Below are 26,425 nucleotides of genomic sequence, written 5' to 3'. Positions count from 1 at the left end.
ACTGTGTTCGCCTAGAAGTGCGGGTCATGTTCACGTGGCCACAGTGGCAAGTTTGGATGTCACAATGGTCCTTGGCATTCTGATACCCAGTGAACAGTGCCGCACCGCTGCTGTTCACCCGACCATCAATCAGTCCATCCATCAATTGGTTGATTTTTAAATTCAAAGAGAAAATTGTATACCTCTAGGGTACACAGGATGGTGTTTTGCTCTATGTAGGTGTGGTGGACTGACTAAATTAAGCTAGTCAACATACGCATCAATGCACACACTTATTTGTATGTGATGAGAGTACGTCAGAGCCTACTCTATCCGCACTGTTCAAGTATACAATGCACCGCTGTGCAACAGAGCTCAACAGATACGTGCAGACCTCCTGTCCAACTGAAACTGTGTGTCCTTCGACCAGCAGCTCCGGTCCTGTCCCGGCCCCCCCTCCGCCCAGCCTCCAGTGACCAGTACTGTCTGTTTCTTGGAGTTTCTTTCTCGCTCCACCTATGAGCGAGGCCCGGCGGTGTTTGTCTTTCTGTGCTTGGCTTGCTTACTTAGCATACCCAAGTAGTTTGATGTTTTGGGTTATTTTAAAGTAAGATTGTCTTCTTGATTTCTTTTTCAGACAGTTCATTGTGTGCAGGACCATTACTGACTTTTTCAGGTCAATTTTGTATCCTCTAGCCTCTTCGACCATCTTCATCCATGTTAAAATTCTGTTAAAAATGGCGGAGACTTTCCTGGTGTACACGTACCCCGATTTATCATCCACCCGTCTGTTGATGGGCATGTAGGTTGAGTCCACCATTGTCTTGGCAACGGTGAATGCTGCCGTAGTGAACACAGGTGTGCAGACATCTCTCTGATAGACTCACTTCAGCTCCTTGGGAAATACCAGAAGTGGCATTGTGGGTCACGTGGTAACTCCTCTTTTGCACTTTTTGAGGAACCTCCATCTGATTCTCCATAATGGCTACTTTACATTTCCACCAACAGTGTGCACGGGTCCTCTTTCCTCCACATCCTTACCACCACTTACTATCTTCAATCTTTTTTGTAATAGCCATTCCAACAGGTGTGAAGTGATACCTGATTTGTCCTGATGATTTGTTCATTTGTGATTATTAAGCGTGTGGGGAGAGGTACTGGGCTTTGGACCCAGGGCATTCTACCTCTGAGCTATACCCACAGCCCTTTTTGTTTTGAAACAGGGTCTTGCTGAGTTGAGAGGACCTCACTAAGTTGCTGCAGCTGGCTGTTTCTCCTGTCACAGCTTCCCAAGTACTCAGATTGCAGGTGTGTACCAACACTTTCATAGACCTCTTAGCCATTCGTACGCCTTCTTTGAGAAAGCGTTTTTTCAGGTCCTTTGCCAATTTTTAAATAACAGCTCTGTTATTGAGTTGCTTGAGTTCCTTATGTGCTTTGGAAGTCATCCTGTATCAGGTGAATGGTTTGGGAGTATCTCATCCCATTCTACGAGCGGATTGTTTCCTTGGCTGTGCAGAAACCTTTTACTTTAATGTAATTTCATTTGTCTATTTATGGTTCCTTTGGCTACGCTTTGGGATCATATCCCGCTTCCCCCCGAATCACTGCCCAAACCTAATGTCATATAACTTTTCCCATATATTTTATTAAATACTTTGGAGCTCATGCAGTTAAACCTTTAACCCATTTTGAGTTGGTTTTTATGCAGTGTGAGATTAAGGATCTAGTTTTCTGCTTGTGCATGTGGGTATCCAGTTTTCTCCACACCATTTAAAGAAACCATTGCTTCCTCATCGTATGCTCTTGGCATCTTTGCAAAAAGTAAAATGACTGTAAATGTGTGGGCTTATTTCTGGGCCCTTTATTCTGTTCCATTGGTTGATGTGTCTGTTTTATGACAGTGCACACTGTTTTGATGACGATAGTTTCATAATAAAGTTTGAAATTGGGTAGTGTGATTTCTCAAGAGTTCTTTAGTTGTTCGGGGTCTTTTTTGATTCCACACAAATTTTAGGATTGTTTTTCTTATGGCATTGCAGTTTCGATAGGAATTGCATTGAATTTGTAAATCAGTCTGGGTAATATGGACATTATAACAACATTAATCTTCTAATCCATGCACACGGGGTCTCTTTCTATTTACAGGTCTCCTCTGATTTCTGACATCGATGTTTTATAGTTTTCAGTGCTCAAACCTTTCACTTTGTTGATTAAATTTCTTCCCAAGTAGTTTGATGTTTTGGAGTTATTTTAAAGTAAGATTGTCTTCTTGACTTCTCTTTTGGACAGTCCATTGTGTGCAGGACCATCACTGACTTCTGTAGGTCCATCTTGTATCCTTTAGCCTCACTGAATTAGTTCACCAATTCTAACAGTTCTTCATGGAGTCTAGCTAGGGCTTTTCTATGTGTAAGACTATGTCCTTAGAAAACACAGACAATTAACCTCTCCTTTCCTATTTATATACCTTTTATTTTTCTTTCTTACCTAATTGTTCCAGCTAGGACTTCCGGGGTTATGTTGAGCAGAAGTGGTACGGGTGGGTATCCTTATCTTGTTTCTGATCTTATAGAATAGCTCAACTAGTCACTAGCAAGTACCATGTTCCCTGTGGCTTGTCATATACAGCCTTCTTAAGCCAGGCTCTGGCATGTTTGCAATCCCAGCATTGGGGAGGCTGAGACAGGAGGATCATGGTTTACAGACAGCCTCAGCTACTTAGTGAGGCCCTTTGCAACTCAGCAAGACCCTGTCTCAAAATAAAGAATAAAAAATAGGCTGGGGGTGTAGTTCAGAAGTAGAATGCCCCTGGATTCCACACCCAGTAATAAAATAAAATAAAATAAAATAAGTCTTTCTTGTGTTGAGAAGCTTTCTTTCCATATCTCATCTGTTGAGCTTTTATCATGAAGGAATGTTGAATTTTGTCACAAGTATTTTTTTAATCTATTGATAAAATCATGTAGTTTTGTTTTCCATTCTATTAATATGGTGTATCACATTTATTGATTTGCATACATTAAACTATCCTTGCATCCCAGGGATAAATCCCACTTGGTCATGAATCATGACGATGTGTGTGTGTGTGTGTGTGTGTGTGTGTGTGTGTGTGTGTGTGTTACTAGAGATTGAGATTGAATCCAGAGATGTTAAACCTCTGGATTCTGCACCACCAACTCTTTTTTTTTTTTTTTAATTTTGAAACAAGGTCTCACTGAATTGCTAATTGCCTCACTAAGTTTCTGATGCTGGTCTTGAACATGTGATCCTTGTTTCAGTCCCCCAAGTACTGGGATGACAGATGTGCACTACAATGCCTGGCTGAATGAGCCTTTTAAGGTATTGCTGCATTCACTTTGGTAGTGCTTTGCTGAGGATTTTTGCATCTATTTTTTATCACAGATACTGTTCTGTCATTTTATTTTCCTGTACTGTCCTTGTCTGGCTTTGGTATCAGGGTAGTGGTGGACTGAGTTATTTAGTTTGAAACTCTCTTTTCAGTTTCTTTGAATTTCAAAAGGATTAGTATTCATTCTTTAAACATTTAGTCAATTCAGCAGTGAAGCTGTCTGGTCCTGGGTTTTTGTTTTACGGGAGGCTTGTTATTACTGATTAAACTTCCTTGTTATTAGTCTGTTTTAATATTCCTGTTTTTCATTGTTAAGTCTTGGTAGGTTGCATATTTCTAGGAATTTACTGAGTTATCCTGGGTTACCTGGTTTGTTGCAGATGATTGTTCATAATAGTCTTTTGTGCTGCTTGGCACTTCTCTGGCATCAGTTTTAACGCTCGCTCTTTCGTTCCTGGTTTTGATGCTCTCTTCTTTGCTTAATCTAGCTCAGAGTGCATCAACTTTATCTACCTTGTGAAAAAACGGCTTTTTGTTTCATTGACCTTTTCTGTTATTTTCCTAGTGTCTAGTGGATTATTCCTTTGCTGGCCTTTGTCATTCCCTTCCTCCTCCTAACACTGGGCTTACTCTCTTCTCCTTCTTGCTCCTTGAGGCATAAGATTAGGTCGTTTATTGGAAATCTCCCCCCCCCTTTTTTGGCACCAGGAATGGAACCCAGGGGCTTTCTACCTCTGGACTATACAACCAGACCTGTTTTATATTTTATTTGGAAACAGGGTCTCACTGAGTTGCTGAGGCTGGCTTCAAACCTGGCGATCCTCCTGTGTCAGCCTCCCAAGCGCGGGGATTGCAGGCGTGCGCCACCGCACTCGGCCTTTCTCCTTTTTGATGTAGGCATTTCTTACTATGAGCGTTCTTCAGAGAAATGCTTTTGTTCAATCCCATAACTTCTGGAATGTTGTATTCCATTTCCATTTATCTCAAGATATTTTACATTTTTCTTTCAATTTCTTCTCTGACCCACTGGTTGTTCAGAAGCATGTTGTTTAATTTCTACATGTTGGTGAATTTTCTGATCTAGGACCTATCATTGATTTCTACTTTCATAACATTGTGGTCGGAAAATATACTTGATACAGTTTCAGTATCCTTAAACTTGTGAAGCCTTGCTTTGTGGTCCACTGCCTGCTCTGGACTGGAGAATGCTGTGTGTGCTTGAGAAGAATGTGTATTCTTGAGAAGACTGTGTATTCTGTTGCCGTTGGATTGACTGTGCCGCACACTCAGTCCATTTGGCCTAAAGTAGAGTAGTTCAAGTCTTCTCTGGTTTATAGTCCAGCAGAATTCATAATGGAAATTTAATCTTTAATGTGATAGTATTAAGAGGTAGGTGATTATATCATGAAGGCTCCTCCCTCACGAGTGGGATCAGTGCTTTCATGAAGAGACATTAAAGAGAATATGGTTGCCCCTTTCCATCCTGTAAGGACAGCAACGACAGATGCGGAGTGGCCCTCCCCACGGACTCAATTCACCTGTGACTTGACCTGGGGCCACCCAGACTGTGGAAGTGTGAGAAATAAATCTATGTTTGCAAATAACCAGTCTAAACCGTGTGCAGTGATGCCCACCTGCAGTCCCAGAACTTGGGGAACTGAGATGGAAAGATTGCAGGTTTGATGACGGCGAGTAACTTAGCGAGATCACTTCAAAATCATGTAAATAAACAAAAAGGGCTGGGGGTGCAGCTCAGTGATAGAATACCCCTGGGTTCAAACCAGAACACCCCTCCCCACACACGTGCACAGTACTCAGTCAAAAGCATTTTGTAATCGCAGCCTTAAGAGAGTAAGACACTCTCTAGTGTTTCCTCACTGACTTCCTGTCTGGATGATCTGTGCATTGTTGAAAGGAGAGTCATAAAGTCCCTGCTCGTATTGCTCCATAGTCTGTCTCTCCCTTCAGGCCTCTTAACATTTGCTTTTTATATTTAGGTCTTCCAGTGTTGGGTGAGTATGTATTTGTAATGGTTGTGTACTGAGAAATCGAGTCCTTTCTTGTTATATCACGACTTCTCTGGCACACGCTGAGGACGGGACTCGGGTCCTTGCATATCCAAGTAAGAACTCTGTCATTGAACTATGCCCCCAGACCCCTTAGATCTTCTCACAGTCGAACTCAAAGTCTATTTTATCTAAGTACAGTGAACTCTGATCTCTCTTGATTTTCGTTTGCATGGTGTATCTTCTTCTATTCCTTTACTTTCAGTCTGTGTATGACCTTAAAAGTGAAGTGAGTTTCTTGTCAGCAGCATACAGTTGGATCTTTTTTTAAAAAAATACATCCAGCTAGTCTATGGTTTTTTGTTTATTTTTTCTTTTGTGGTCCTAAGGATCAAACCCAGAAGCATTCTACCACTGAGCTACCATACCACCAGCCTATTTATTTATTTATTTATTTATTTATTTATTGAATAAGGGTCTCACTACGTTGCTTAGAGTTTTGCTAAGTTTCTGAAGCTGTCCTCAATCTTCCTGTCTTCAGCCTCCCAAGTACTGGTATTTCAGGGCTGTATCACCATACCCAGCTATTCTATGTATTTTATTTAAAATTTAATTCATTTACATTTAAAGTAATTTTGATAGATAAAGACTTACCACTGCCCTACTGCCATTCTGGTAACTGTTTTCTGGTTGTTACTCGGATTTCTCATTTTTGTCTTCCTGTCTTGCTGTCTTCCTTGGCCTGGATGGTTTTCTCCAGTGATATTCTTTAAGTCCTTACTCATGGCAGGCAGCTCATGTGTACTTTATCACCTCACAGAATGCACTTCTGTTTCCTGTGCACTAAATCAGAAAGGCACAGTAACCTAGAGCCTAGACGGAGTAAGAGAGGGAGCCGAGTCCCAGTCAAACTTGAAGGGAGACAGTGTGTCCTCGATTGTCCTCTGGGCTTCGGGGACTTCAATTTGAACTGAGCCCAGTCCTGTGGCTTCTGCTCTGAGGTCTGGGCAGGAGATGCGTGCAGTGGCGATGCAGTGGTGGTTCATGGGCCAGATGGAGTTGGGGCTCTGGGGGGCTCCAGGCCAATGCCTCCTCCCAGCCCAGCCTCCCAATCTTCTGGGACTGGTGATGCCTGTGAAATGAGTACGTGGTGGTAGACACGGCCAGGCCTTGGCCACACTGAGACCTTAGCTTTGTTCCTCAATTTCCAGTGAAAGGAGAGTGGGCCAGTTGTCAGTGGGGCAATCGGGTGTGTGTGTGGTGTGTGTAGTATGTACGCTCTGTTGTGTTTGGTGTGTTGCGATGTGTGTATGTGTGCTATGCTGTGTGGTGTTTGTGTGTTGTATGTGGTATGTGTTGCGCGGTGTGTATCGTATGCTGTAGTGTGTATGTGTGTCTATGTTTCTGTGTGGTATGCTGTGTGGTATTTGTGTGTTGTGTTAGGTGTGCGTGGTATGGTGTGTGAATGGCATGTGTGTGAGTGGGTGTTGTATGTTGGGCAGTGCTTGTGATGTGTTCGTGTGTGTTCACGGCTGTGTGAGGCGGGAGCAAAACAGATCTCCACGGATGGCCCTCTGTTGGCACTCTGGGCCCTGTGATCTTGCCAGGATGTAAACATAGTAAGGAAGTGAAAGGACAAAGTTTGATCACACCAGAGACCAGAGATTTATTGGAGGGGCCAGTATGAAAGGAAGAGAGAGAGAGAAGAGAGAGAGAGAGAGAGAGAGAGAGAGAGACGGACGGACGGACAGACAGACAGACAGACAGAGGGGGAGAGAGAAAGAAGAATCCGGGAAGAGAGAGAGCATGTACTGGGATCAGGGTTATATAGGGGCTTGGAGTTACAGATTGGGGGCCAATAGGATAGGAGAAATGCTCTTTGAACTAATTGGCTAGAGTCCCATGGGAGGGGGTCATGCGGCCAGGTAATTGGCTTGGGGTCAGCAGGGAATGTCCCTTTCACTGATTGGCCAAGGGCACCAGGAGTGGGCAGGTCTCCCAGGTAAGTGACCAGGTGCGGTCAGAGGGAGATGGTAGCTTAACTGGTCAGACCAGGGCCTTTCAGGAGACTTAGCTTATGGGGGGGGGGGTCTGAAATAAGAACCTAATTCATCTAACAGGAAGTCGGTCACAGCAAGCAGCCATGGGCAGATTCCCAGTGCTTTTGAAATCGTCATACTTACTCAGAATCCCTCTTCATACTTGTTACTTTAACTCAAAAGTAAGTTATATTAGCTGTGCATCTTAGGAGTGTTCCCGTGACCCTGACGACACTGGATTTCCCCTCAGTTTTCCCCTCCCCACCCCCCGCTGTTGCTGGTATGATGCGCTGGAAAGGAGCTGCCCCCTCAGTCACTCAGCAGACCTGTCTGAGAAGTAATTGTGATGCTCTGATGTTCTTGTTCCTTACAGCTCCTGCCCCCAAAAGGCAAAAATGTGACCACTGGACTGCATGCCCCCACAACTCCTATGCGTACCGATTGCTCAGCGGCGGGGGTCGGAACAAGTACGCCAAGATCTGCTTTGAGGATGAGCTGTAAGTGCCGGTGATCAAGAGGGGAGCACCGTGTCTGCTCCTGCCGCCCCCTGAGGCTGGCCAAGCAGCAAGGCGGCCCCAGAGGAGAGGCACGGGTGTCCCACCCGTCCAAGCTGAGAGGAGAAATGAGAACGCCACGCCTTCCACAGGAGGAACGCTGCTGCTGTCTACGGCTGGCTGCATCCTGTGCCGAACGGCTTTAGTCTCATTCAACAGCAGTTAGACCAAACTAAAATTTATATTTTGTTCTTTACCTTGTTGTTGCTGTTGTTTGGGGTGTGTGTGTGTGTGTGTGTGTGTGTGTGTGTGTGTGTGCACACATGCGTGTATGTGCTTTTTATAGTACTGGGGATTAGACCTAGGGCCATTCTACCTCCAAGCTATATCCCCAGCCCTTATTTATATATTTATTTATTTAGCAGTACTGGGGATGGAACCCAGGAGGCAGTCTACCTCCCAGCTACACCCACGGTCCTATTTTTTAGTCTTTTTAGTTTTTGAAACAGAGTCTCACTGAGTTGCAAAGGGCCTCACTAAGTAGCCAAGGCTGTCTGTGAACTGCGATCCTCCGGTATCCGCCTCCCGAATGCAGGGATAACAAGCGTGTGCCACCACGCCCGGCCCCTTTTTTAATTTTAATTTTATTTTGAAGCATGGCCCTACTAAGTTTCTGAGTCTGTCCTTGAACCTGTGATCCTGTGTCTCAGCCTCCCAAGCACCAGGATTACAGTCAGTCCTGCGCCCCTGCACCTGGCTTGTACTTTATTTTAAACATGGGCAGAGCCTGCCAAAGCTGTGGGACGGGAAAGCGAGGGCAGCTCTCCTCCGTGTTCTTTACGACCACCGCCTCCTGGAATGAAGCCGGTGTGGTTTCTCTTTGCTGTCTGCACCTGGCGTCGAGGGAGCTGGTGAATGTCCCCTCCTCTCCAATATTCCGAGAGAACTTGTCTCTTGGTGCTTTTCCTTCCCTGAATGTGGACATGAATCCCCAGTGAAGCCATCTGGGTCTATAGATTCGGGAGACGGTATTTAACTACAAGTTTAGTCTATTTAGTAAATAGAGGGCTCCCGGAGTTGCTGTCTTTCTGGAGCGGGCCCCATTGTTTATTGAGTGCTTTATAGTTCGCCTGTGCTCCCCTTAGCCTTTCTTGGTTCAGGCCTGAAACCAGCCACTTCTCAAGCACAGACAGTTCCTTTAATGGCCGTGGTGTTTAGAAACCAAGACGTGTGGTCCTGGTGCGCTCTGTGCCTCTGGATGCTATTGCTTCTGATCACTTTTAGTGGACGTAGTCAAAAAGCGCGTTGCTTTTCCAAAGGTGAATTTGCATTACTGTTTCCAACTTAAACATAACACTGCAGTTACCTCCCTTAAGGGCTTCAGTTCTTACATTTTAACTCCTTTTCTGTCACTGAAAATCTTGGTTTCTATTACCACTAATGTTTGTTTTCAAACAATGAGACCAATAGAACTAACAATAGGACTTCTGACTGAGGTTTAAAATTGGGGGTGCTATTCTCTTGTCTTTTTTTGGGTGGTCCTGGGGTTCCTGGAAACCCTTCTACCTCCAGGCTACACTCCCAGACCTATTTTATATTTTTATTTGGAAACAGGGTCTCTTAAGCCAGCGAGGCTGACTTTGAACCAGCGCGATCCTCTTGTTCCCGCCTCCCAAGCGAAGGGGGGGGGGTTTACAAGAGTATTTTTTAATAGTACTGTTCGTGTCTCTTGGTGCCCACATGCACACATTTCTGTTTAATATTAGTTCTCAGAATCGAACTGGGGAGGCTCCCACAACCCGTGACCTTCTAGGACTCGTGGGACTGGATCACAGGTTGTGTTTATGGGTAGAGCCGGTGGTAGCAAAAGAAACATAGCAAACCTGCCGCCTGGGCTGCTGCTTGCTGAATTCTTGTAGTCTGGGTTTCTTGGCAATGTCTGCAGTTCATCCTCACCCCTGCAAGGGCTCTTTGCAGGCTGTGTGAGTCATTATTTTCTTTCAGAACACTCAAGGTACTATTCCATTGCCATCTACTTTCATTATTTCTTTTGTGAAGTCAACAATCTAATTGTTGCTAACTTAAGTAATTGCCTTTTCCCTTCCTGACTGTCTTTAAGACTTTTTTACTTGTCTTTGATTTTCTTTTGTATCTGGATGTATCTGTTCCTTTATCTCATTTGGATTTGGGGAGAGGGCTTATTCAAATATGTGTGTGTTAGACGGGCGTGGTAGCACAGGCTTGTAATCCCAGCATTTGGGAAGCTGAGACAGGAGGATCATGGTTCAAGGCCAGCCTCAGCTACTTAGTGAGGCCCTTTGCAACTCAGTGAGACTGTTTCAAAATAAAGAATAAACAATGGGAGTGTAGCTCGGAGGTAGAATGCCCCTGGGTTCCATCCAAGTACCACCAAAAAAAAAAAAATGTGTGTGTGTGTGTGTGTGTGTGTGTGTGTGTGTGTGTGTGTGTTGAAGTCCTTAAGTTTTAAAAGAGTCTAAGTAGCCGAGGCTGTCCTCAAACCTGCAATCCTCCTGTCTCAGCATCCCGACTACAGGGATTACAGGTGTGCATCACCACACCTGGCTTCTTTTCTTCTTTTCAAGGTCTTATGGAGAGTTCTCTAAAACTGTCAAAAAGCACTAAGTCTTGAAGGCTTTTAGGGGAGTTTAGGTGAGCATAGTCAAAAGCAGAACATTAATGTGCCACATTCACTATGTTTCTGGGTTGGTGTGTGTGTGTGTGTGTGTGTGTGTGTGTGTGTGGTTCTGGGGATGGAACCCATGGACATTCTACTTTCGAGCTATACCCCCAGCCCTATTTTATTCTTTTTTTTAAATTTTGAAGCAGGGGCTCACTAAGTTGTGAAAGGCCTCACTAAAGCTGAGGCTGCCCACGCACCATGATCCTCCTGTCTCGACCTCTCAAGTGCTGGGTTTTTTTGTTTTGAAACAGGGTCTCACTAAGTTGCTCAGGCTGGCCGCAAGCCTGAGACCCTCCTGTCTCAGCCCCCCAAGTACTGGGATTGCAAGCATGTGCCACCACGCCCGGCCACATTCACTAATTCAAAGCATAGATACGAAGGAAGTCGTCCAAATTCTTTACTGCATCACCCATTCTAACCCTTCACAAAGTTAACACATGCATACACACACCAACATAGACACACACGTCCTCCCTCTGGTCTTTACCAAAGACTTCCATCTCCAGGAAAGTCACTTAGTCTTCCTGGTTTTAAGGCTATGAGCCCCTTAAATTTGACATTTAAATTACAAGCGATGCACACTTGTAATCCCAATACTGAAACAGGAGGGTCGCGGGTTCGAGACCAGCCTCAGCAACTTAGTGAGACCCTGTTTCAAAACAAAAAAATAACCGAGTCCTTGGGAGGCCAAGATAGGATGATCATATTTCACGTGCAGTCTCAGCTACTTAGTGAGGCCTTTCACAACTTAGTGAGACCCTGTTTTGAAAATAATAAGAATAAAAAATAGGGTTGAGGGTGTAGCTCGGAGGCAGAATGCTCCTGGGCTTAATTCCCAGGGCCACAAAATAAATAAGTAAATAAGTAAATAAATAAATAAATAAATAAGGGTTGGAGGTAGAATGCCCCTGGATTCAATCCTTTGTTACACACACACACACACACACACACACACACACACACACACACACACATATTTTATATTCTCCAATTTAGAAGTAAAAAGTAAGTGATGCAATACAAGGTGTTTATTGAAGGAGATAGAAAAACTGGATTACATTTTGTGGTTGGGTGAAGGGATTCCCAGGAGCCAGCTAAGCCTGTCCGCGGGCTCTCTGGGAGGAGGATGTAGGTAGGGTTGCGCCGTTTCCCGGTGATTCTCTCCCACCACTGGGCATCTTTGAGATGGAGAGTTAGGTGCTCAGGAGCTGGTGGGGGTTCAATAAAAAAGCATCTGTGAGGAGTCTGAACTAAACCAGCATGAGTTTTTCCTCCTGGGCCTTTTGTCTACTTACATTACAAGATGAAGCCGTTTCCAAGTACCTTGAGGGATTGGGGTCCGTAGTAGCCCGGAGCCAGTGCGTGTGCAGCAATAGGGGTGATTCTGCAGGCCGGGGCGTTTGTGTGAGGAAATGGTGCGGACTTAGCATGGGTAGGGGTGGGACCCTTGCTCCCCAGCGAAGACTTGGTGGTGGTGGGGTGCTCGTTTCTTGGCAAGGAAGAAGTTCCTCACTGAAATTCTCTCGCGTTTCAGGCTCATCGGAGAAAGGACTGGGAACGTTGGGAGAGGAATAAACATTGCCATCGTCAACTGTAAGTTAGCAAAGGCCTTCCTTAGACTCCCCTAGAAGCTCTCAGATGGGATTTTCCTGGAGAACTTGTGTTTTTGAGATCCCTTGCACCTGATCTAGTCTAGGTTTCTAGTTTAAGACGTTTTCAAATGATATACTTAACTATCTTCTGCAAGCCTCACGCTGCAGATTATTTGGGGTTTCTATTACAATGAAAGATAATAGAAAACCAAAATAAAAGAGACTTTGCAAAAGAAGGAGGAGGAGGAGGAGGAGGAGGAGGAGGAGGAGGAGGGGAAGGAAGAGTGAACAAAGAAGAAGAGGAGAATGGGGAAGGCAAAGCTCGGATAAGCACAGGCCAGGGATCTGCTCTCTGACGTGTGGCTGGTGTATGAGAAAGGCTGCTGGCAGCCATGAAAAGCTAATTAAGGTGCACAGCAGAAAGGGTGACAGGGCCTGGGTGTTTCTGGGGGAAGACACTGCCGGGACAAAGAGTGCCAAGGTCAGATCCCACTGAGCTCAGACTGGAAGAATCGGCTAGAGCCGCTGTGGGCGCAGTCCTTCCGCCCGCGCTGGGGACACCCCTCAGGGAGGTCGGCAGCCCCTCTTCAGGCAGGTCCACAGAAGAGAAATGAGCCCTGGAGAGCGGCTGGGCCGCCAATGCCTCCTCAGTTCCATAGGCTTCTCTTTTTTGGGGGGGATTACTGGGGATGGAACCCAGGGGCATCCTACCTCCGAGCTACACCCCCAGCCCTATTTTTCAATCTTTGTTTTGAAACAGGGTCTCAATGAGTTGCACAGGACCTCACTAAGTAGCTGAGGCTGTCCGCAAACCACAGTCCTCCCGTCTCAGCCTCCCAAATGCTGGGATGACAAGTGTGCGCCAACACGCCCGGCTCCATCGACTTCTTTCTGAAAACTCTTTTCTTTTCAGATGCAACTGGGAACCTGACAGCAGCACAGTATTTTGACATGTATGAAGGTGGTAAGGAAACATTTCCTATTCAACTGAAGATGGCTTTTAGAGAGAGCACACACCCTCAAGAGAACCTGGACACGGGCTCGGGGAGCGAGTTTCTCGGGTCTGCGTTTCTAGGCTCCGAGGGCGGTGTCTAGGTGTCTAGCCCTGCTCTAGCACGGCTCCCTCGGGCTCCAGCTCTTGGCTAGTGAGTGAGAGGCCACCCGGCAGGTGTGGAGCCGGTGCTGCCTGTGAGGTGGCTAGTGGGATCTTTAGGTCCTCTTTCTCAGGGAGCTCTCTGCAGCTGCTGCCCACCTTGTTTCTTGGCCATGAAGGGGTCCTTCTAGACTCTTGCCCTGGACACCTGTGGTGAGCTGTCTCTGCTGTGGTGAGCTGTCTCTGCTGTGCAGCTCAGCTCCAAGGGCCCTTCAGGAAACCATGGAAATCACCGAAGAGACGCAGTGAGGGGCCGAGTGCGTAGCTGAGAGGGTCTCTAGGAGGCAGGAGCTTCCCAGTCGACCAAGGAGCCAAGGGCAGGAGGAAGCCCCAGCCAGGCCCGGAGCCTCCGTCCACAGAGAGGACCCTAAAACCTTCTTGCATTGACCCTGCAGACAACTCGGAGCCAATGACGACGTTCATTCAGAGCGCCCCTCCCAGGGCCCTGCTGCTGATGGCCACTCACGACGACGGAAGCACCAGGTGTGCAGAGTCGGCCCGCGCCCGGTGGGGTGCGGGTCCCTCCAGCCTGTCCTGGGGAAGACAGAGTCCAACAGTGAGATGCTTCTTTAAGGGAAGGGAGTGACAGAACGTGGCAAACAGAGTGTGTTTTTGTTTTGTTGGGTTTGGGTTTTTTTTTTTCTGATTTTTGTTTTTTTGTTCTGATACTGACGTTGAACCCAGGGACATTCAACCTCTAGGCTACACTCATGGCGCGGTCCTTTAAACTGATTTATCTAGCATTTTGGAACAGGATCTTTCTAAATCACTGAGGATCCCACTAAGTTGCTGAGGCTGGCCTTAACCCTGTGATCCTCTTGTCTCAGCCTCCCAGAGCCTGGTATTACAGGCATGTGCCACTGTGACCACACAAGGCAGACTATTTCTTAAACACACACACACACACACACACACACACACACACACACACACACACACTCATATGTAGTAGAGCACACGTACCTACTAGAACCTAAGGAATCTTTCCAGATAACAAGTCAAGCCAGATCTGTGCACAGTTAGGAAGAAATTTATTAGCCTCTCCAGCCTGGAAAATTAGCACCAGGTGGGACTTAGAGAAAGGCAAGTGGAAAGACAGTTGATTTCTCTACATGAGGATGAAACAAGGGCAAATACACACACACACACACACACACACACACACACACACACACACACCACGTGTACACACATATAACAATGCAGTGTTCACCAGGAAGAGCTGGTGTAGCCAACCCTTCCCCGTAAAGAAAACCCTCATCTCTCTTTATAGCAGATTCCTAAGAACCTATGAAGTGCTTCTTTGCTGGGAGAGTTTCTGAGATGGCTCAGGACACAGCCTTTCCCAAGCGTGTGTGACCTCTGGGTCCTTAAGCCCCTGGGTGCTGACGCTGCTCCCGACTGTGGCGGAGGGCCACTTGCGGTGCCTGCCCTCATCCTTCCGCAGCTGCTACTCACCTCTTTTGGGGTCAGCAAGCGGCAAGGACCAGGGATGATGTCAGCTGTGTGTAAAGATACAGTTGAACCGCAAACGCAAGGGCCTTTCAGGATCAGAAACTAAGATTCTGTGCTCCGATCTGAGGTCTGCGGGGAGGCGAGCCCTTTCAGTTGCAGCCCTGTGTCCTGGGGGGACACACAGGAGTAACCTCCTGACACAGCCGAGGCAGAGGCCCCCCGCTCTGGTCCCCACGGGAGGCTTTCTTACGCTGTCCCCTTTGCCCCTAGACTGAAAGCCAACGCCAAGGCCGCCATTGAAGCTCTTGGAAGCAGAGAAATCAGGAACATGAAATTCAGGTCGAGCTGGGTATTTCTTGCAGCAAAAGGCTTTGAACTCCCTTCAGGAATCGAGAGGGAAAAGGTGAGACGCTCTTCGATGCCCCTTCCCACCAAGGGTTGGAGCCCTGAGTGCGAGGGCTTGCAAAGGTCGCTCCCGAGCAGCAGCTCCCCCCTGCGGACACACGGCGGTGGTTAGCTGTTCCCGCTGGACCCGTGCTGGTTCTTGGCAGAGTTTCAAACTTCTCACATTTCTTTGCAAGGATTCTGAATGGGCTGTTGGAATGGGCTTCCCCTCACAAAAGCTCATGTAGTATATGATTCTGTTGTAAATTTCCAAAATGAGCAAATCCACGGAGACAGAAGGTCAGTGGCTGTCTGGGGAGGAGGGAGCAGAGAAGGACGGCTGCAGGCCATGAAGTTCCTCTTTCAGGTGATGAAAATGTTTTAAAATTCACTGGGGGTAGTGGTCGCACATCTGGTGAACATATTAAAGACCCATCAGATTGTACACCTTAAACAGGCGAATTCATCTCCATAAAGCTGTTATGTAAAACACGGATGCATAGAGAGAATTCCAGAATTTAAGTGGACATTATTTTATTTAGGCACTAGGTTAAAGTGCTCTGTTGTCTGCGAAAGAATTCAAGATACGTAGAACTAAAACCTACTCCAAAAGGAACATATATTTGCTGAGCAAGGATCTCCACAGGACTCTGAAAACTATAATGTAGTTCTGCTCCCAGAGTTTAAAACTAGACATTAGAGCTGTTCAGTTCAGTAGAGCAGTCACCAGCCAAATTTGCATTTACCTTTAAGGGTATTAAAATCAAATAGAATTTGCAATTATGTCCATCATCACCCTGGTCATACCTCAAGAACTGTTCTGCCATGTGTGCCTATCAGCAACTCTGTTGGACAGCGTAGACTCTAGAACATTCCTATCACTGCAAAAAACCCTGGAGCTGCATTCAAGTATTAGTAAGAGCCATACTGAGAGCAAATCACACACCCAGCTTGGGTTGGGGCAAAGCCCATTCTAGGAATCGCTTCTGTTCCTGTGGCATCGCTCAGTTGGAAAAAAAATTAGATATTTGTAGCCTCACATGGGGAATGCACGAAACTTTCTAATTAATTAAATTATTTTTTTCTTTCCTGTAGATCAACCACTCTGATAATTCAAAGAACAGATATTCTGGCTGGCCCGCAGAGATACAGATAGAAGGCTGCATACCAAAAGAATCAAGATAGCCCGGCCTGGTCCTCAATAAATGTTTTGTGTAGAAGAATTGCCCAAGGATCTTATGCCTTCACGTCCTGCAGTCGGTACCCGATGTATTCACACGATGGGCACCTACTACTGCAGTGATTTTCTAGTCGTGCAGAATCTGCGAGCACGGTATTATTACCCTGCTATTTATGTGGCAAGGATAACTGTGAACAGGAAAGCCAGAAACCAGTGGGGATCCTTACAGGGAGCGGCGGTGCCAGCCGGGAGGCAGTGGGGAGGGGTGGGGAGCAGCACTTCTTGTCTGGGGCCCTGGAAGCCTCATGTTCACATCCCAGTCTGGCCCCAAGCAGTCCGACAGCTCTGCAGAGAGAGTGCCTTTAACAGGCTTCACCACGGAGCACCTGGCGCCCTCTGGACATCTTGAGTGATGGTCGAGAGGGCTCAGCCAACACCCTTAGTCAACTCAAGCTGCTTTCTGTGACTCCGCCTGCCCGCTGCCAATGTGTCCACACTTTCCAACTGGGTGCGCCCTGCCTGCGGGACCTGGGGCGTGGTAGTAAAGCCACAGTGCCCATCTTCACACCATACTCATGGCCAGCAGGTGTGCCCTCGGGGCAGCTGTGTAGTTCAGACCCTAAAGACACATCCCTCCAAGATATGGTCTGTTGGATGACCAGTGTGGTTGGAGTTAAGAAAGTAAAGTCCCTGGGGCGGAAAGTCTCTATTCAGTATCTGTCCTAACTGCTTGTCCAAGCCTGGTCTTTTTCAATACTGGGTAACTATTGCTTCTCCAGTTTTTTGTTTTGTTTTGTTGTTTATTTGTTTGGCTGTTTTTTTATTTTTTGGGGTACTGGGGATTGAACCTAGGGGCATTTCAAAATGGGGTCTTGCTAAGTTGCTAAGGCTAGCTTCAAACCTGCAATCTGCCTGTTTCAGCCTCCTGAGTACTGGGGTTAGAGACATGCACCACTGCACCTGGTTCTTCATCCTCCTTTGTTTCTTTTTTTTTTCTTTTCTTTTTTATGGTATAGAACCCAGGGGCATTCTACCTCTGAGCTATACCCCCAGCCCTATTTTTTATCCTTTATTTTGAAACAGGGTCTCACTGAGTTGCAGAGGGCCTCACTGAGTAGTAGCTGAGGCTGTCTGTGAATCGCGATCCTCCTGTCTCAGCCTCCTGAATACTGGGATGACAAGCGTGCCCACCACGCCCAGCCAACACATGGATTTCGAGGGGACAAAACCATCATCTACAGCAGAGGGTGTCAGAAAGAGAGCACTCAGGACACTGGCAGAAGCCCCTCTGGAGGGCAACTTTCCCCTTTGGAACCTTGGCGCCAGCTCAGCTTGGTTCCTCAGCTACACTGCTTAATGGAACACAGGCTGGACGCAGGAGAGTCAGCGAAGCCAGAGCAGAGCAGGGCTGAGCCGCCCAGTGCTCAGGCGATACGGGCCCTGGCCAATGAGTCAAGGTGGCCAAAGACACTGAGGGAGTTGAGAGCGCTGAGAAGGGATCAGGGGCTGCCGGCTTTTGATCTGTTTCACAAGTAAAACAGATGTTACTAGAGCTCGTTTGCAGAGAGGAACTTGAAGTCCAGAACTGTTGCAAGCTTCAGCAATTTTTATTATTACAAAGGCAGATAGAAGGGACAGAATATAAAGCACCACCTCAGAGGAATGTGGTGGAGTGCCTTGAAATAAGACACTGAAGTTTCTGGATACAGAACGGTATTTATAAGGATTCATTATCCTTCATCTTGCCCAACCAATAATCTTCTGACCTAGGCGTGAGCCCACCCATTAACTCCCTGCAGGCCCCTTTTTCATGATTATGGGGATTCTGATGATGGGGATTTCTTGCTCGACCAAAAGCCTTCTTCCTGCCTTGAAGCTGGTGTAGGCCCAAGTCTTTGTTAAGACAGGAATGATTAACAAAGTCAGGGATCAAGTGGTATTTGCCCCCTGACAGAGGCCTGCACCCTCCTCCCACATTCTGGAGGAATTTTAACCTATTTGGAGCCTGGACTGGGGGTGGGGAGATTCACGCCCTGAAGCCTGGTCTCTGAGGCTGCAATGTCTCTTCTGCAGTATTCATGGTGTAATGACAACCTCAGTGAGGTGCTGGAACACTGGGTCTGGTTCCTGTGGTGTAAATGCTCCTACCATGGCCCCTTCCAGGCAGTAGGAGTCAGCTCTGGCTGCCAGGGCCACCTGCAGCCTCGAGGCTGGGTCCCTTCCTCGGTGATGCTGAGCAGGGCTCCTGGGTGGTGCATTTTAAAACTGCTCATTCAAGCCGGGCATGGTGGCGCACGCTTGTAATCCCCGCGCTTGGGAGGCTGAAATAGGAGGATCGCGCAGGTTTGAAGCCAGGCTCTGCTGGCTTAAAATACCCTGTTTCCAAATAAAAATATATAAAATAGGTCTGGGAGTGTAGCCCGGAGGTAGAAGGCCCCTAGGTTCCAGCCCCAGTATCACCAAAATGAATAAATAAATAGAACTGCTCTTTCTCATTGCATTGGAAGCCTGTCTGCAGCACAGGAGGGCTGCACACCATCCCTCCCTGGCCTTTCTCTCCAGGCAGCTTCCTACATTAGTACTGACTTTTTCTTCTTTTTTTTTATTTATTTCTTTTTGTGGTACTAGAGATGGGACCCAGAGGCATTGTGTCTCTGAAGTACACCCTCAGCCCTATTTTGTATTCTTTATTTTGAAACAGTGTCTCACTGAGTTGAGAAGGGCCTTACTAAGAGGCTGAGGCTGGGCTCTCCTGTCCGGTAACCGGGTAACCGCGATCCTCTGGTCTCAGCCTCCCCAATGCTGGGATTACAAGCATGTGCCACCTCGCCCAGCTAGGACTGAATTTTAACTCAGTACTATGCTCATCATCTGGCTCCTCCCCCTAGAATGGAAGCTCCACCCCTAAGCTCCTTGTCTGCATGATTTGCATGGGCATCCCAGGGGCCAGTGCTCAATAAATAGTTTTGAACATGTGAGGGAATAATAACAGTGTCTTTAAATAAATAACAGAGGCGGTGAGCACTGGGCAGTGAGGCTTAGGGAATGTCTGCTGGTGGGGCAGATGTCGCCTGCCCTGTGGACGAAGCAGGGCTGAGAGACAGCAGAAAGGTGGCAGACTCTGGTGCCTGGCTAGGACATGCCCGGACCCCAGGGAGCGCTGCAGTGTGTGCAGGCCAGCTGAGCCAGACTTCCACCTTCCCAAGGGATTGTGTTGATTTTATCCTGGCAGCTTTACATTCCCCAGTTCAGTAGAGAAATGTGTACTTTTTTTTTTTTTTTTCAGTATTGGGGATGGAACTGCAGGGCATTCTACTTCCAAGCTATACCCCCAGCCCTATTTTTTTATTTTTTTGCAGTATTGGGCATGGAACCCAGGAGCATTCTACCTCTGAGCTACACCCCCAGTATCCACACAGATTTCCACAGAACTCAGAGAAGGCACCATGCAACTGTTTCAATGTACCAAGTTTGGGGGACTCTTGTGCCACAGTGGGATGCCACTGAAACACACAATTTTGCAACAGTCGGCCTGACTGGATACCAGGGACCACAGAAGGCTGACCTTGACCTCAGCCTCCTCTCCACCCGGCGCAGGGTGCTCTTGTGTGGTCCCCTGGGCTCACCCACGGTCCCAGTCCCTTGGAAGCTAGACAGGGCTAAAATCTCCAAGGGGACCTTCCTGCCCAACTGCATGTCTACTAGAAAAACTCAGTTCATTTGAACTGATCTCCTAAGTAAAGAACCATGCTGGGAAGCTGCCTGTGTCTGAGCATCCATCCCTGGAAGAGTGGCAACTGGGCAGCAGATCTGTCTCTGAGATGAACATCTGCTGTTCTTCCATGCAGTCCTGGAGACCCATCTAAAATAGCTCCTTGCCTGAAAATCTCCTCCTTGCTCAGGGTCTGGAGAGGACAGGAGACCCTCTCCCCTCCCCTCCAGGGCAGGTTTCTTCAAGCTGAGCCTGGAAGGCAGGCAGAGGCTGGGCCACAGCCCCAGTCTGTAATGTTGAAATTGAGTTGGGGGTCACAAGGGAGGCAAACACCAGCCAAGTTATTAAAGGCCTCTTTAATTAAACTGGCACCTTCAGGCGAGGTCTGCTGACTGGGGCAAGGGACCGATGACTGAGCAACAGAGTCATGCAGTCAGCAGAGTCACACCGCAGAGAAGAAGCAAGGGTATTTACATAGCTGGGTTTTCGGGTGGGGCTAGTGGCCAGTCTTCTTGCAGCATTTGGATCTGCCCTGAGATGTCTGGAGTCTCACGATGTCTCTGCTTCTGGCTTCCAGGGTTCTGCCTCCTGTCTCCGCTGCAGGGTCCTGTGGGGGAGGGAGGGACCCAACCTTTCACAGTCCAGCTTTTCTCCCAGCCCTGATCTTTCCTTCATGGGCCTCTATCCTAGAGGCTGCTGCCTCTTGGATTTCTAGAGAAAAGGACACCCCTGACCTGCCCATTCTCACCTCCCACCTAGGGTAGGAGCCGGTGGGTGCTGACTTATTCTTCAAGCTCCGCCCACCAGTCAGGTGCTAGTGCATGGGTTCTAGCACATCACACTTTGGTGCACAGAGGGCTGTGGCACAAAGCCCACAGGTCAGCTGACCTCACGTCTGTGAAACCAGGAGACCCACCCGAAGCAAGAACTTTGCATTGTTTTGTTGTAGAAATTCTCTGGAATGATTAGCCCAATGGCAGGGTGAAAAAGAGGAAGTTTATTACACCAGCAGGCTGAGGTTAGAATAGTTCCTAAAAGACTTTCCAGGAAGATGGTGACCAAGAAAAGCAGCATTTACGAGTCCTGCTAACACTCGATCTCTATTGCCACAAAATCAGCACTTTTCATAGCCAGAAAACACTATCAGCAGATAAATAAAAACTGTAAAGAGAAAAAGAAGACTAGAAGAACAACCAGAGACCAGAAAAGAAACCAGCCCACATTGTGGCGGTGGACGCCACACCAGCGCCATCTTGCCTCACAGCACCAGGCTCCAGAGAGGAAAGGTAAACAAGGAGCTGAAGTGAGCAGCTGCGGATCATTCAGGTGTAATTCAGCAGTTCTTTCAACGCAAAGAACATCTAAAACTCCCAGTGGCCAAGCTCATCACGCCTTCCAGGGACTCAGAGCAGAGCTCAAAACCAGAAAAGAAATATGCTAGCCTCACAGCCAAGGGCATGGCTGCAGCACCATATTGCCAGCAGCAGTGGCAAGTTCACCATGCCCGCGACATGTCCAGATCAGCACACACAATAACCGTAAGTGAAATTGCAGCCCCTAAAGGAGAAATCCCAGTACTGCACCCCCAGGGACATGCGGAACTTTGATAATCTCCCTGGGTCTGAGATTTTGCAGTTCAACCCAGTGAAGGAGTAGTGGTGGCAAAGATACCACACCCTAGTCACAGTTCCCCATGGGAAAACGCCCAGCCTGGCACCTCCACGGTCTGGCGCAGCCTCGATTAACTCCCTGGGTCTGAGACTATGCGATACAACCCAGTAAAGGAGTATGGTGGTTGAGATTACCACAAACCCGAGATCCAGAGCACCCTAAGTGAAGTCGTGGTGACCCGGGAAAGAACCCAGAGAAGGCACAAACTTCTGAAATCATGGGAAAGAGGAACAACAATGGAGCAATGAACACCCACAACCCCACAATATCAGAACCTGATAACACGGAAATTCAGAGATCTCCAGAAGATCAAATCAGGAATATCACTGTAGAAATAATACAGGAACTTCAAAATGAATTTAGATAGAGTTTAAAAGAAATAAAGAATGCAATCATTGAAGTAAAGGCATCGATTCAAACTATAAACAATTGATTAGACCCCACGGAGAATAAACTCTCACTTCTAGAAGATGATCACTCCAAAAACAAACGCATAGTTTATAACTTAGAAAAAAATCCAACAGCAGGAATCTGACATTGAAGAAATATGGGCCCATTTTAAGAGAGCTAACCTAAGAATAATTGGAATAGAGGAGGGAAAAGAAGGTGAAACCAAAGGGATCAATAATCTCTTCAAAGAAGTAATAGCAGAAATTTTTCCAAACATAGAGCAAGAGGTCGATACACAGGTCCAGGACACTTAGAGAACTCCCTTTAGACAGGATCAGAGAAAAGGTTCCCCGTGCCACATAATTGTCAAAATGACCAATGTAGAAGCCAAGGAGAGAATCTTAAAGGCAACAAAAATGAAGGGCCAAGTGACATTCAGAGGCAAACCAATTAAAATCACTCCAGACTTCTCTGACATGACAAACAGAAACTGAAGGAATTTATGTCTTCAAAACCAACACTAGAGAAAATACTGAAAGAGATTAACTACAAAGAAGAAGTAGATAATACACACCAGAACCAGAGAAACAAGATTTTCCATCCAGCAGACAAGTAAGCAAAGAATAATAAACAGTATTTCAAACAGAAATAAAATCTTAACATGTTAGGAATTAAAAATTATCTCTCAATAATCACACTGAATGTAAATGGCCCCAATTTCCCAATAAAAAGACATGGCAAAATGGATTAAAAACCAGAATCCATCCATCTGCTGCTTACAAGAAACACACTTTACAAGTAAAGATAGTAACAAACTCAAGGTAAAGGGCTGGAGCAAGGTAATTCATGTTAAGTAGCCATCCTAACAAATGTGAAGTAGTATTTCACTATAGTTTTTATTTGTATTTCCATACTGATTAGTTATATTATGATAATGATGAGTGATATTCGTGTGTTTATTGGTCATATAAAAATCTTTGGAGATTCATTATCTATTTTAGTCTTTTACCTATTTCTAAATTGTACTGTTTGCTTTTATTGTTGCTAATTTTTAAAATTTTTATTTGGAGCCAGGCGTGGTGGCGCATGCTTGTAATCCCTGCTCTTGGGAGGCTGAGACAGGAGGATTGCACAGGTTTGAAGCCAGCCTCAGCTACTTAGTGAGGCTCTCAGCAACTTAGTGAGACCCTGTTTCCAAATAAAATATAAAATATGTCTGAGAGTATAGCCCAGAGGTAGAAAGCCTCTGGGTTCCACCCCCAATACCACCAAAAAAATTTTTCTATTTGGAATATTAATATACCTTCAGATATAGCATTTGGAAATATTTTATCCCATTCTATCAGCAACTTTTAATTCTGTTTACATTGTCTTTGGATGTACTTTTTTTAAAATTTTTTATGAAGTTTGTTTGTTTATTCTTTTGTTGCCTGTGCCTTTGGAATCATATCCAAGAAATCACTGCCAATTTCAATGTTGTTAAGTTTTATGACCCAGGTTTTTTTCTTAAAGTTTTATAGTCTTAAGATTTACATTTGGGTATTTTATCTATTTTGAGTTTCATATTTGTATACGGTGTTAGGTAAGGGTCCAATTTTATTCTTTTTCATATAATTATTATTTTTCAACAATATTTAGTGAAAAGATTATTTCCTTCACCAAATTTTTTTGGAAACCTTCTCAAAAGTAACTTGACTATATATGGATGAATTTATTTCTAGGCTTTTTTATTTTACTTGACTGGTCTATATATCTGCCTTTATAGCAGTACTATACTGTTTTGATTATTGTAGCTTTATAAGGTTTGAAATCAGAAAATGTACACCTAGCTGTGTTCTTTTTTGAGATTGTTTTGTGTGTTTAGAGTTCATATTTCATGTTAGGATAGATTTTTTTCTGAAGAATAAGTGTCAAGACTTTTTTATAAAGATTACATTAAGAAGTGGGAACTCTAAAATATTGTTGGTAGGATTGCAAATTATTGCAACCACTTTGGAAAAGAGTATGGAGGATCTTCAGAAGAATGGGAACAAACTTACCATTTGATCCAGCAATACCACTTCTGGGTATCTACCCAAAAGAAAGGAAACCAAACTACCAAACTAATGCATGTATATTTATGTTCATAGCTGCACAATTCACCATAGCCAAACTATGGAACCAGCCAAGATGTCCATCAACAGATGAAGGGATTACAAAACTGTGGGATATGCACACAATGGAATTTTACTCAGCCATAAAGAAATACACAATTGTGTCATTTACAGGGAAATGGATGGAACTGGAGGACATTATACTAGGTGAGATTAGTGAGTCACAAAAAATAAGAAATCAGATGCTTTCCCTAATATGCAAAAGCTAGGGAGGAATGGGTAACAGGAGGAACTCTAGATGAAGAAGGAGATCCTATAGAGAAGCAAATAAGGCCACTTAACTGAGGGGATGGGTGGGGGGGGAGAGGGAAACTGTCTAAAGCACATGATGGATGTTTAAAGCACTTAAACACATCAAAATCAATCACTAGCCAAGCATAAGAAGGAGGGATGGGGAGGGAATGAGGCGGGGATTCGGTATGGGCTAATTGGATAATGTGTGCATGTATGTCTCCACAAATCTTTTATCCCATTAAGATGTATGACTAGTAACATACTATAGAAATGATCTCTGAAAGTATAGCCTTAACTGAATAGACACTTGACAAAAGAAGAGATACAAATGGCCAATAGATACATGAAAAGACGTTATACATAGTTAGCCATCAGGGAGATGCAAATCAAAACTACACTGAGATTCCATCTAACCCTAATCAGAGTGGCAAATATAAAGAAAGAAATCAAGGTGAGGATGTGGGGAAAAAGGAACTCTTTTACACTGTTGGTGGGAGTGCAAACTAGTTTAGCTGCTATGAAGATCAGTGTGGAAATTTCTTAGAAAACTGGGAATGGATCCACCATATGATCCAACTCTACCACTCCTGGGTATTTTTCCAAAGCGATTGAAATCAGAGAACATATGCATACGTATGTTCATAGCAGCACAATTTGTAATAGCCAGAATATGGAACAAAACCAGATCTCTATCAACAGATAAATGGATTGCAAAATTATGGGAAATACACACAATGGAATTCTATTCAGCTTTAAAAAAAAGAACAAAATCATGGCATTTGCAAGAAGATGGAAAGATCTGGAGAATATTATGTTAAGTGAGACCATCCAAGCACAGAAAGAGAAGGAACATATGTTTTCTCTAATATGGCCAAACTAGGGAGCACTGGGGATACCAGAAGGACTCCAGATAATGGAAGGGAAATTTCAGCAAAGCTAGAATGGAAGGATAGGAGATGAAGAATGTACCAGTGTTGGGAATGGCCTAGAAAGATTTGAGAAAGCTCTGATTATTAATAAATATATTTCAAAAGTTGGGTAAGGGGCAGATCTGTGGAAGGACTTGATTTCTGCCAAGAAGCTGGCAACTATTCTAATTTAAATTAACCTAACTAAAGGTAATTAGGAAGTCATTAGGAGAGGGGAACTAGGACTTCCTCATCCTCATCCTAAAGACAGGTTACATAATTGGATAATCTAGCTAGGATGGGAGGAGGGGATTGACCTTCCTGAGAGGAGACACCTTGTCAGGAAAAGTAAGGGGAGGAACTTTACAGGGACCTTTACTACATGGGAATTATATGAAACAAGATGGAGGTCATGTGCATAAAAAGTCTGTTCCATTTTGTACTTCGGTGATTTCGTTAGAAGCACCCCCTCATGCTACCCTTACCCTTAAGTAACATGAGGATGTAACTGTCTTCTGTATTTCTATCTTTTTAATAAACTTATTTAAATCTTCAGCAAGAGTCTGGGATATTGCATATTTATCCTTAGCTCAGGACAAGAACCCACACTTTTTAAATTTTTTTTTGTGTTTTTTTTTTTTAAATTATTCCCAGGAATCTAACAAAGGTCCCTGGGGACAGTTCCCCCAGATGGTAACATCCATCTTTCAACACAACATCTTCTCTCAAAACCGTAACAAAGAAGGCTAAGGTTGATTAATGGAGGAGCTACAATTGAATATGTGTAAAAGACTGAATATATCATGATTAACCTGGACACTCACTGTTGGGAGGGGGAAGGGGAACTGGGGTGGGGGGAAGAGGGCACCAAGCACAGTCTAAATGTATACCATTTTCAATATGTCCCACTTATAAATAAAAGTAAACAAAAAAAATAGTTCCTAAAAGAAAGACCCCAGCTCCATGTGAGCTCCCTTTTTATAGATTTGTGACAAAGGGCAGAAGTAGGCAGATGGGCTTAC

The 26,425-nt window shown here is 45.5% G+C and overlaps 2 protein-coding genes across 2 annotated transcripts in view; both read left to right on the top strand.

The window, feature by feature from the left end:
- FAM3B (FAM3 metabolism regulating signaling molecule B) overlaps positions 1 to 16,340 on the top strand; it is a gene marked incomplete at both ends in the record, with an annotated part of 30,471 nt that extends 14,131 nt beyond the window's left edge. The window contains 6 exons of the mRNA XM_080696442.1: positions 7,750 to 7,873; positions 12,106 to 12,164; positions 13,077 to 13,127; positions 13,712 to 13,799; positions 15,042 to 15,174; positions 16,251 to 16,340. Coding sequence (XP_080552568.1) covers positions 7,750 to 7,873; positions 12,106 to 12,164; positions 13,077 to 13,127; positions 13,712 to 13,799; positions 15,042 to 15,174; positions 16,251 to 16,340 — 545 coding nt within the window. The remainder of the gene's footprint in view (positions 1 to 7,749; positions 7,874 to 12,105; positions 12,165 to 13,076; positions 13,128 to 13,711; positions 13,800 to 15,041; positions 15,175 to 16,250) is intronic.
- Positions 16,341 to 16,435: 95 nt separating this feature from the next.
- Positions 16,436 to 26,425, top strand: part of LOC308263414 (interferon-induced GTP-binding protein Mx1-like) — a gene marked incomplete at both ends in the record, with an annotated part of 57,472 nt that continues 47,482 nt past the window's right edge. Inside the window, one exon of the mRNA XM_080696441.1 lies at positions 16,436 to 16,488. Coding sequence (XP_080552567.1) covers positions 16,436 to 16,488 — 53 coding nt within the window. The remainder of the gene's footprint in view (positions 16,489 to 26,425) is intronic.

The sequence above is a fragment of the Muscardinus avellanarius genome (genome assembly GCF_963383645.1).
Source record: "Muscardinus avellanarius genome assembly, chromosome: 5".
NCBI lineage: Eukaryota > Metazoa > Chordata > Mammalia > Rodentia > Gliridae > Muscardinus > Muscardinus avellanarius.
The sequence above is the reverse complement of the archived record's forward strand: the minus strand, read 5'-3'. Positions and strand labels throughout refer to the sequence as shown.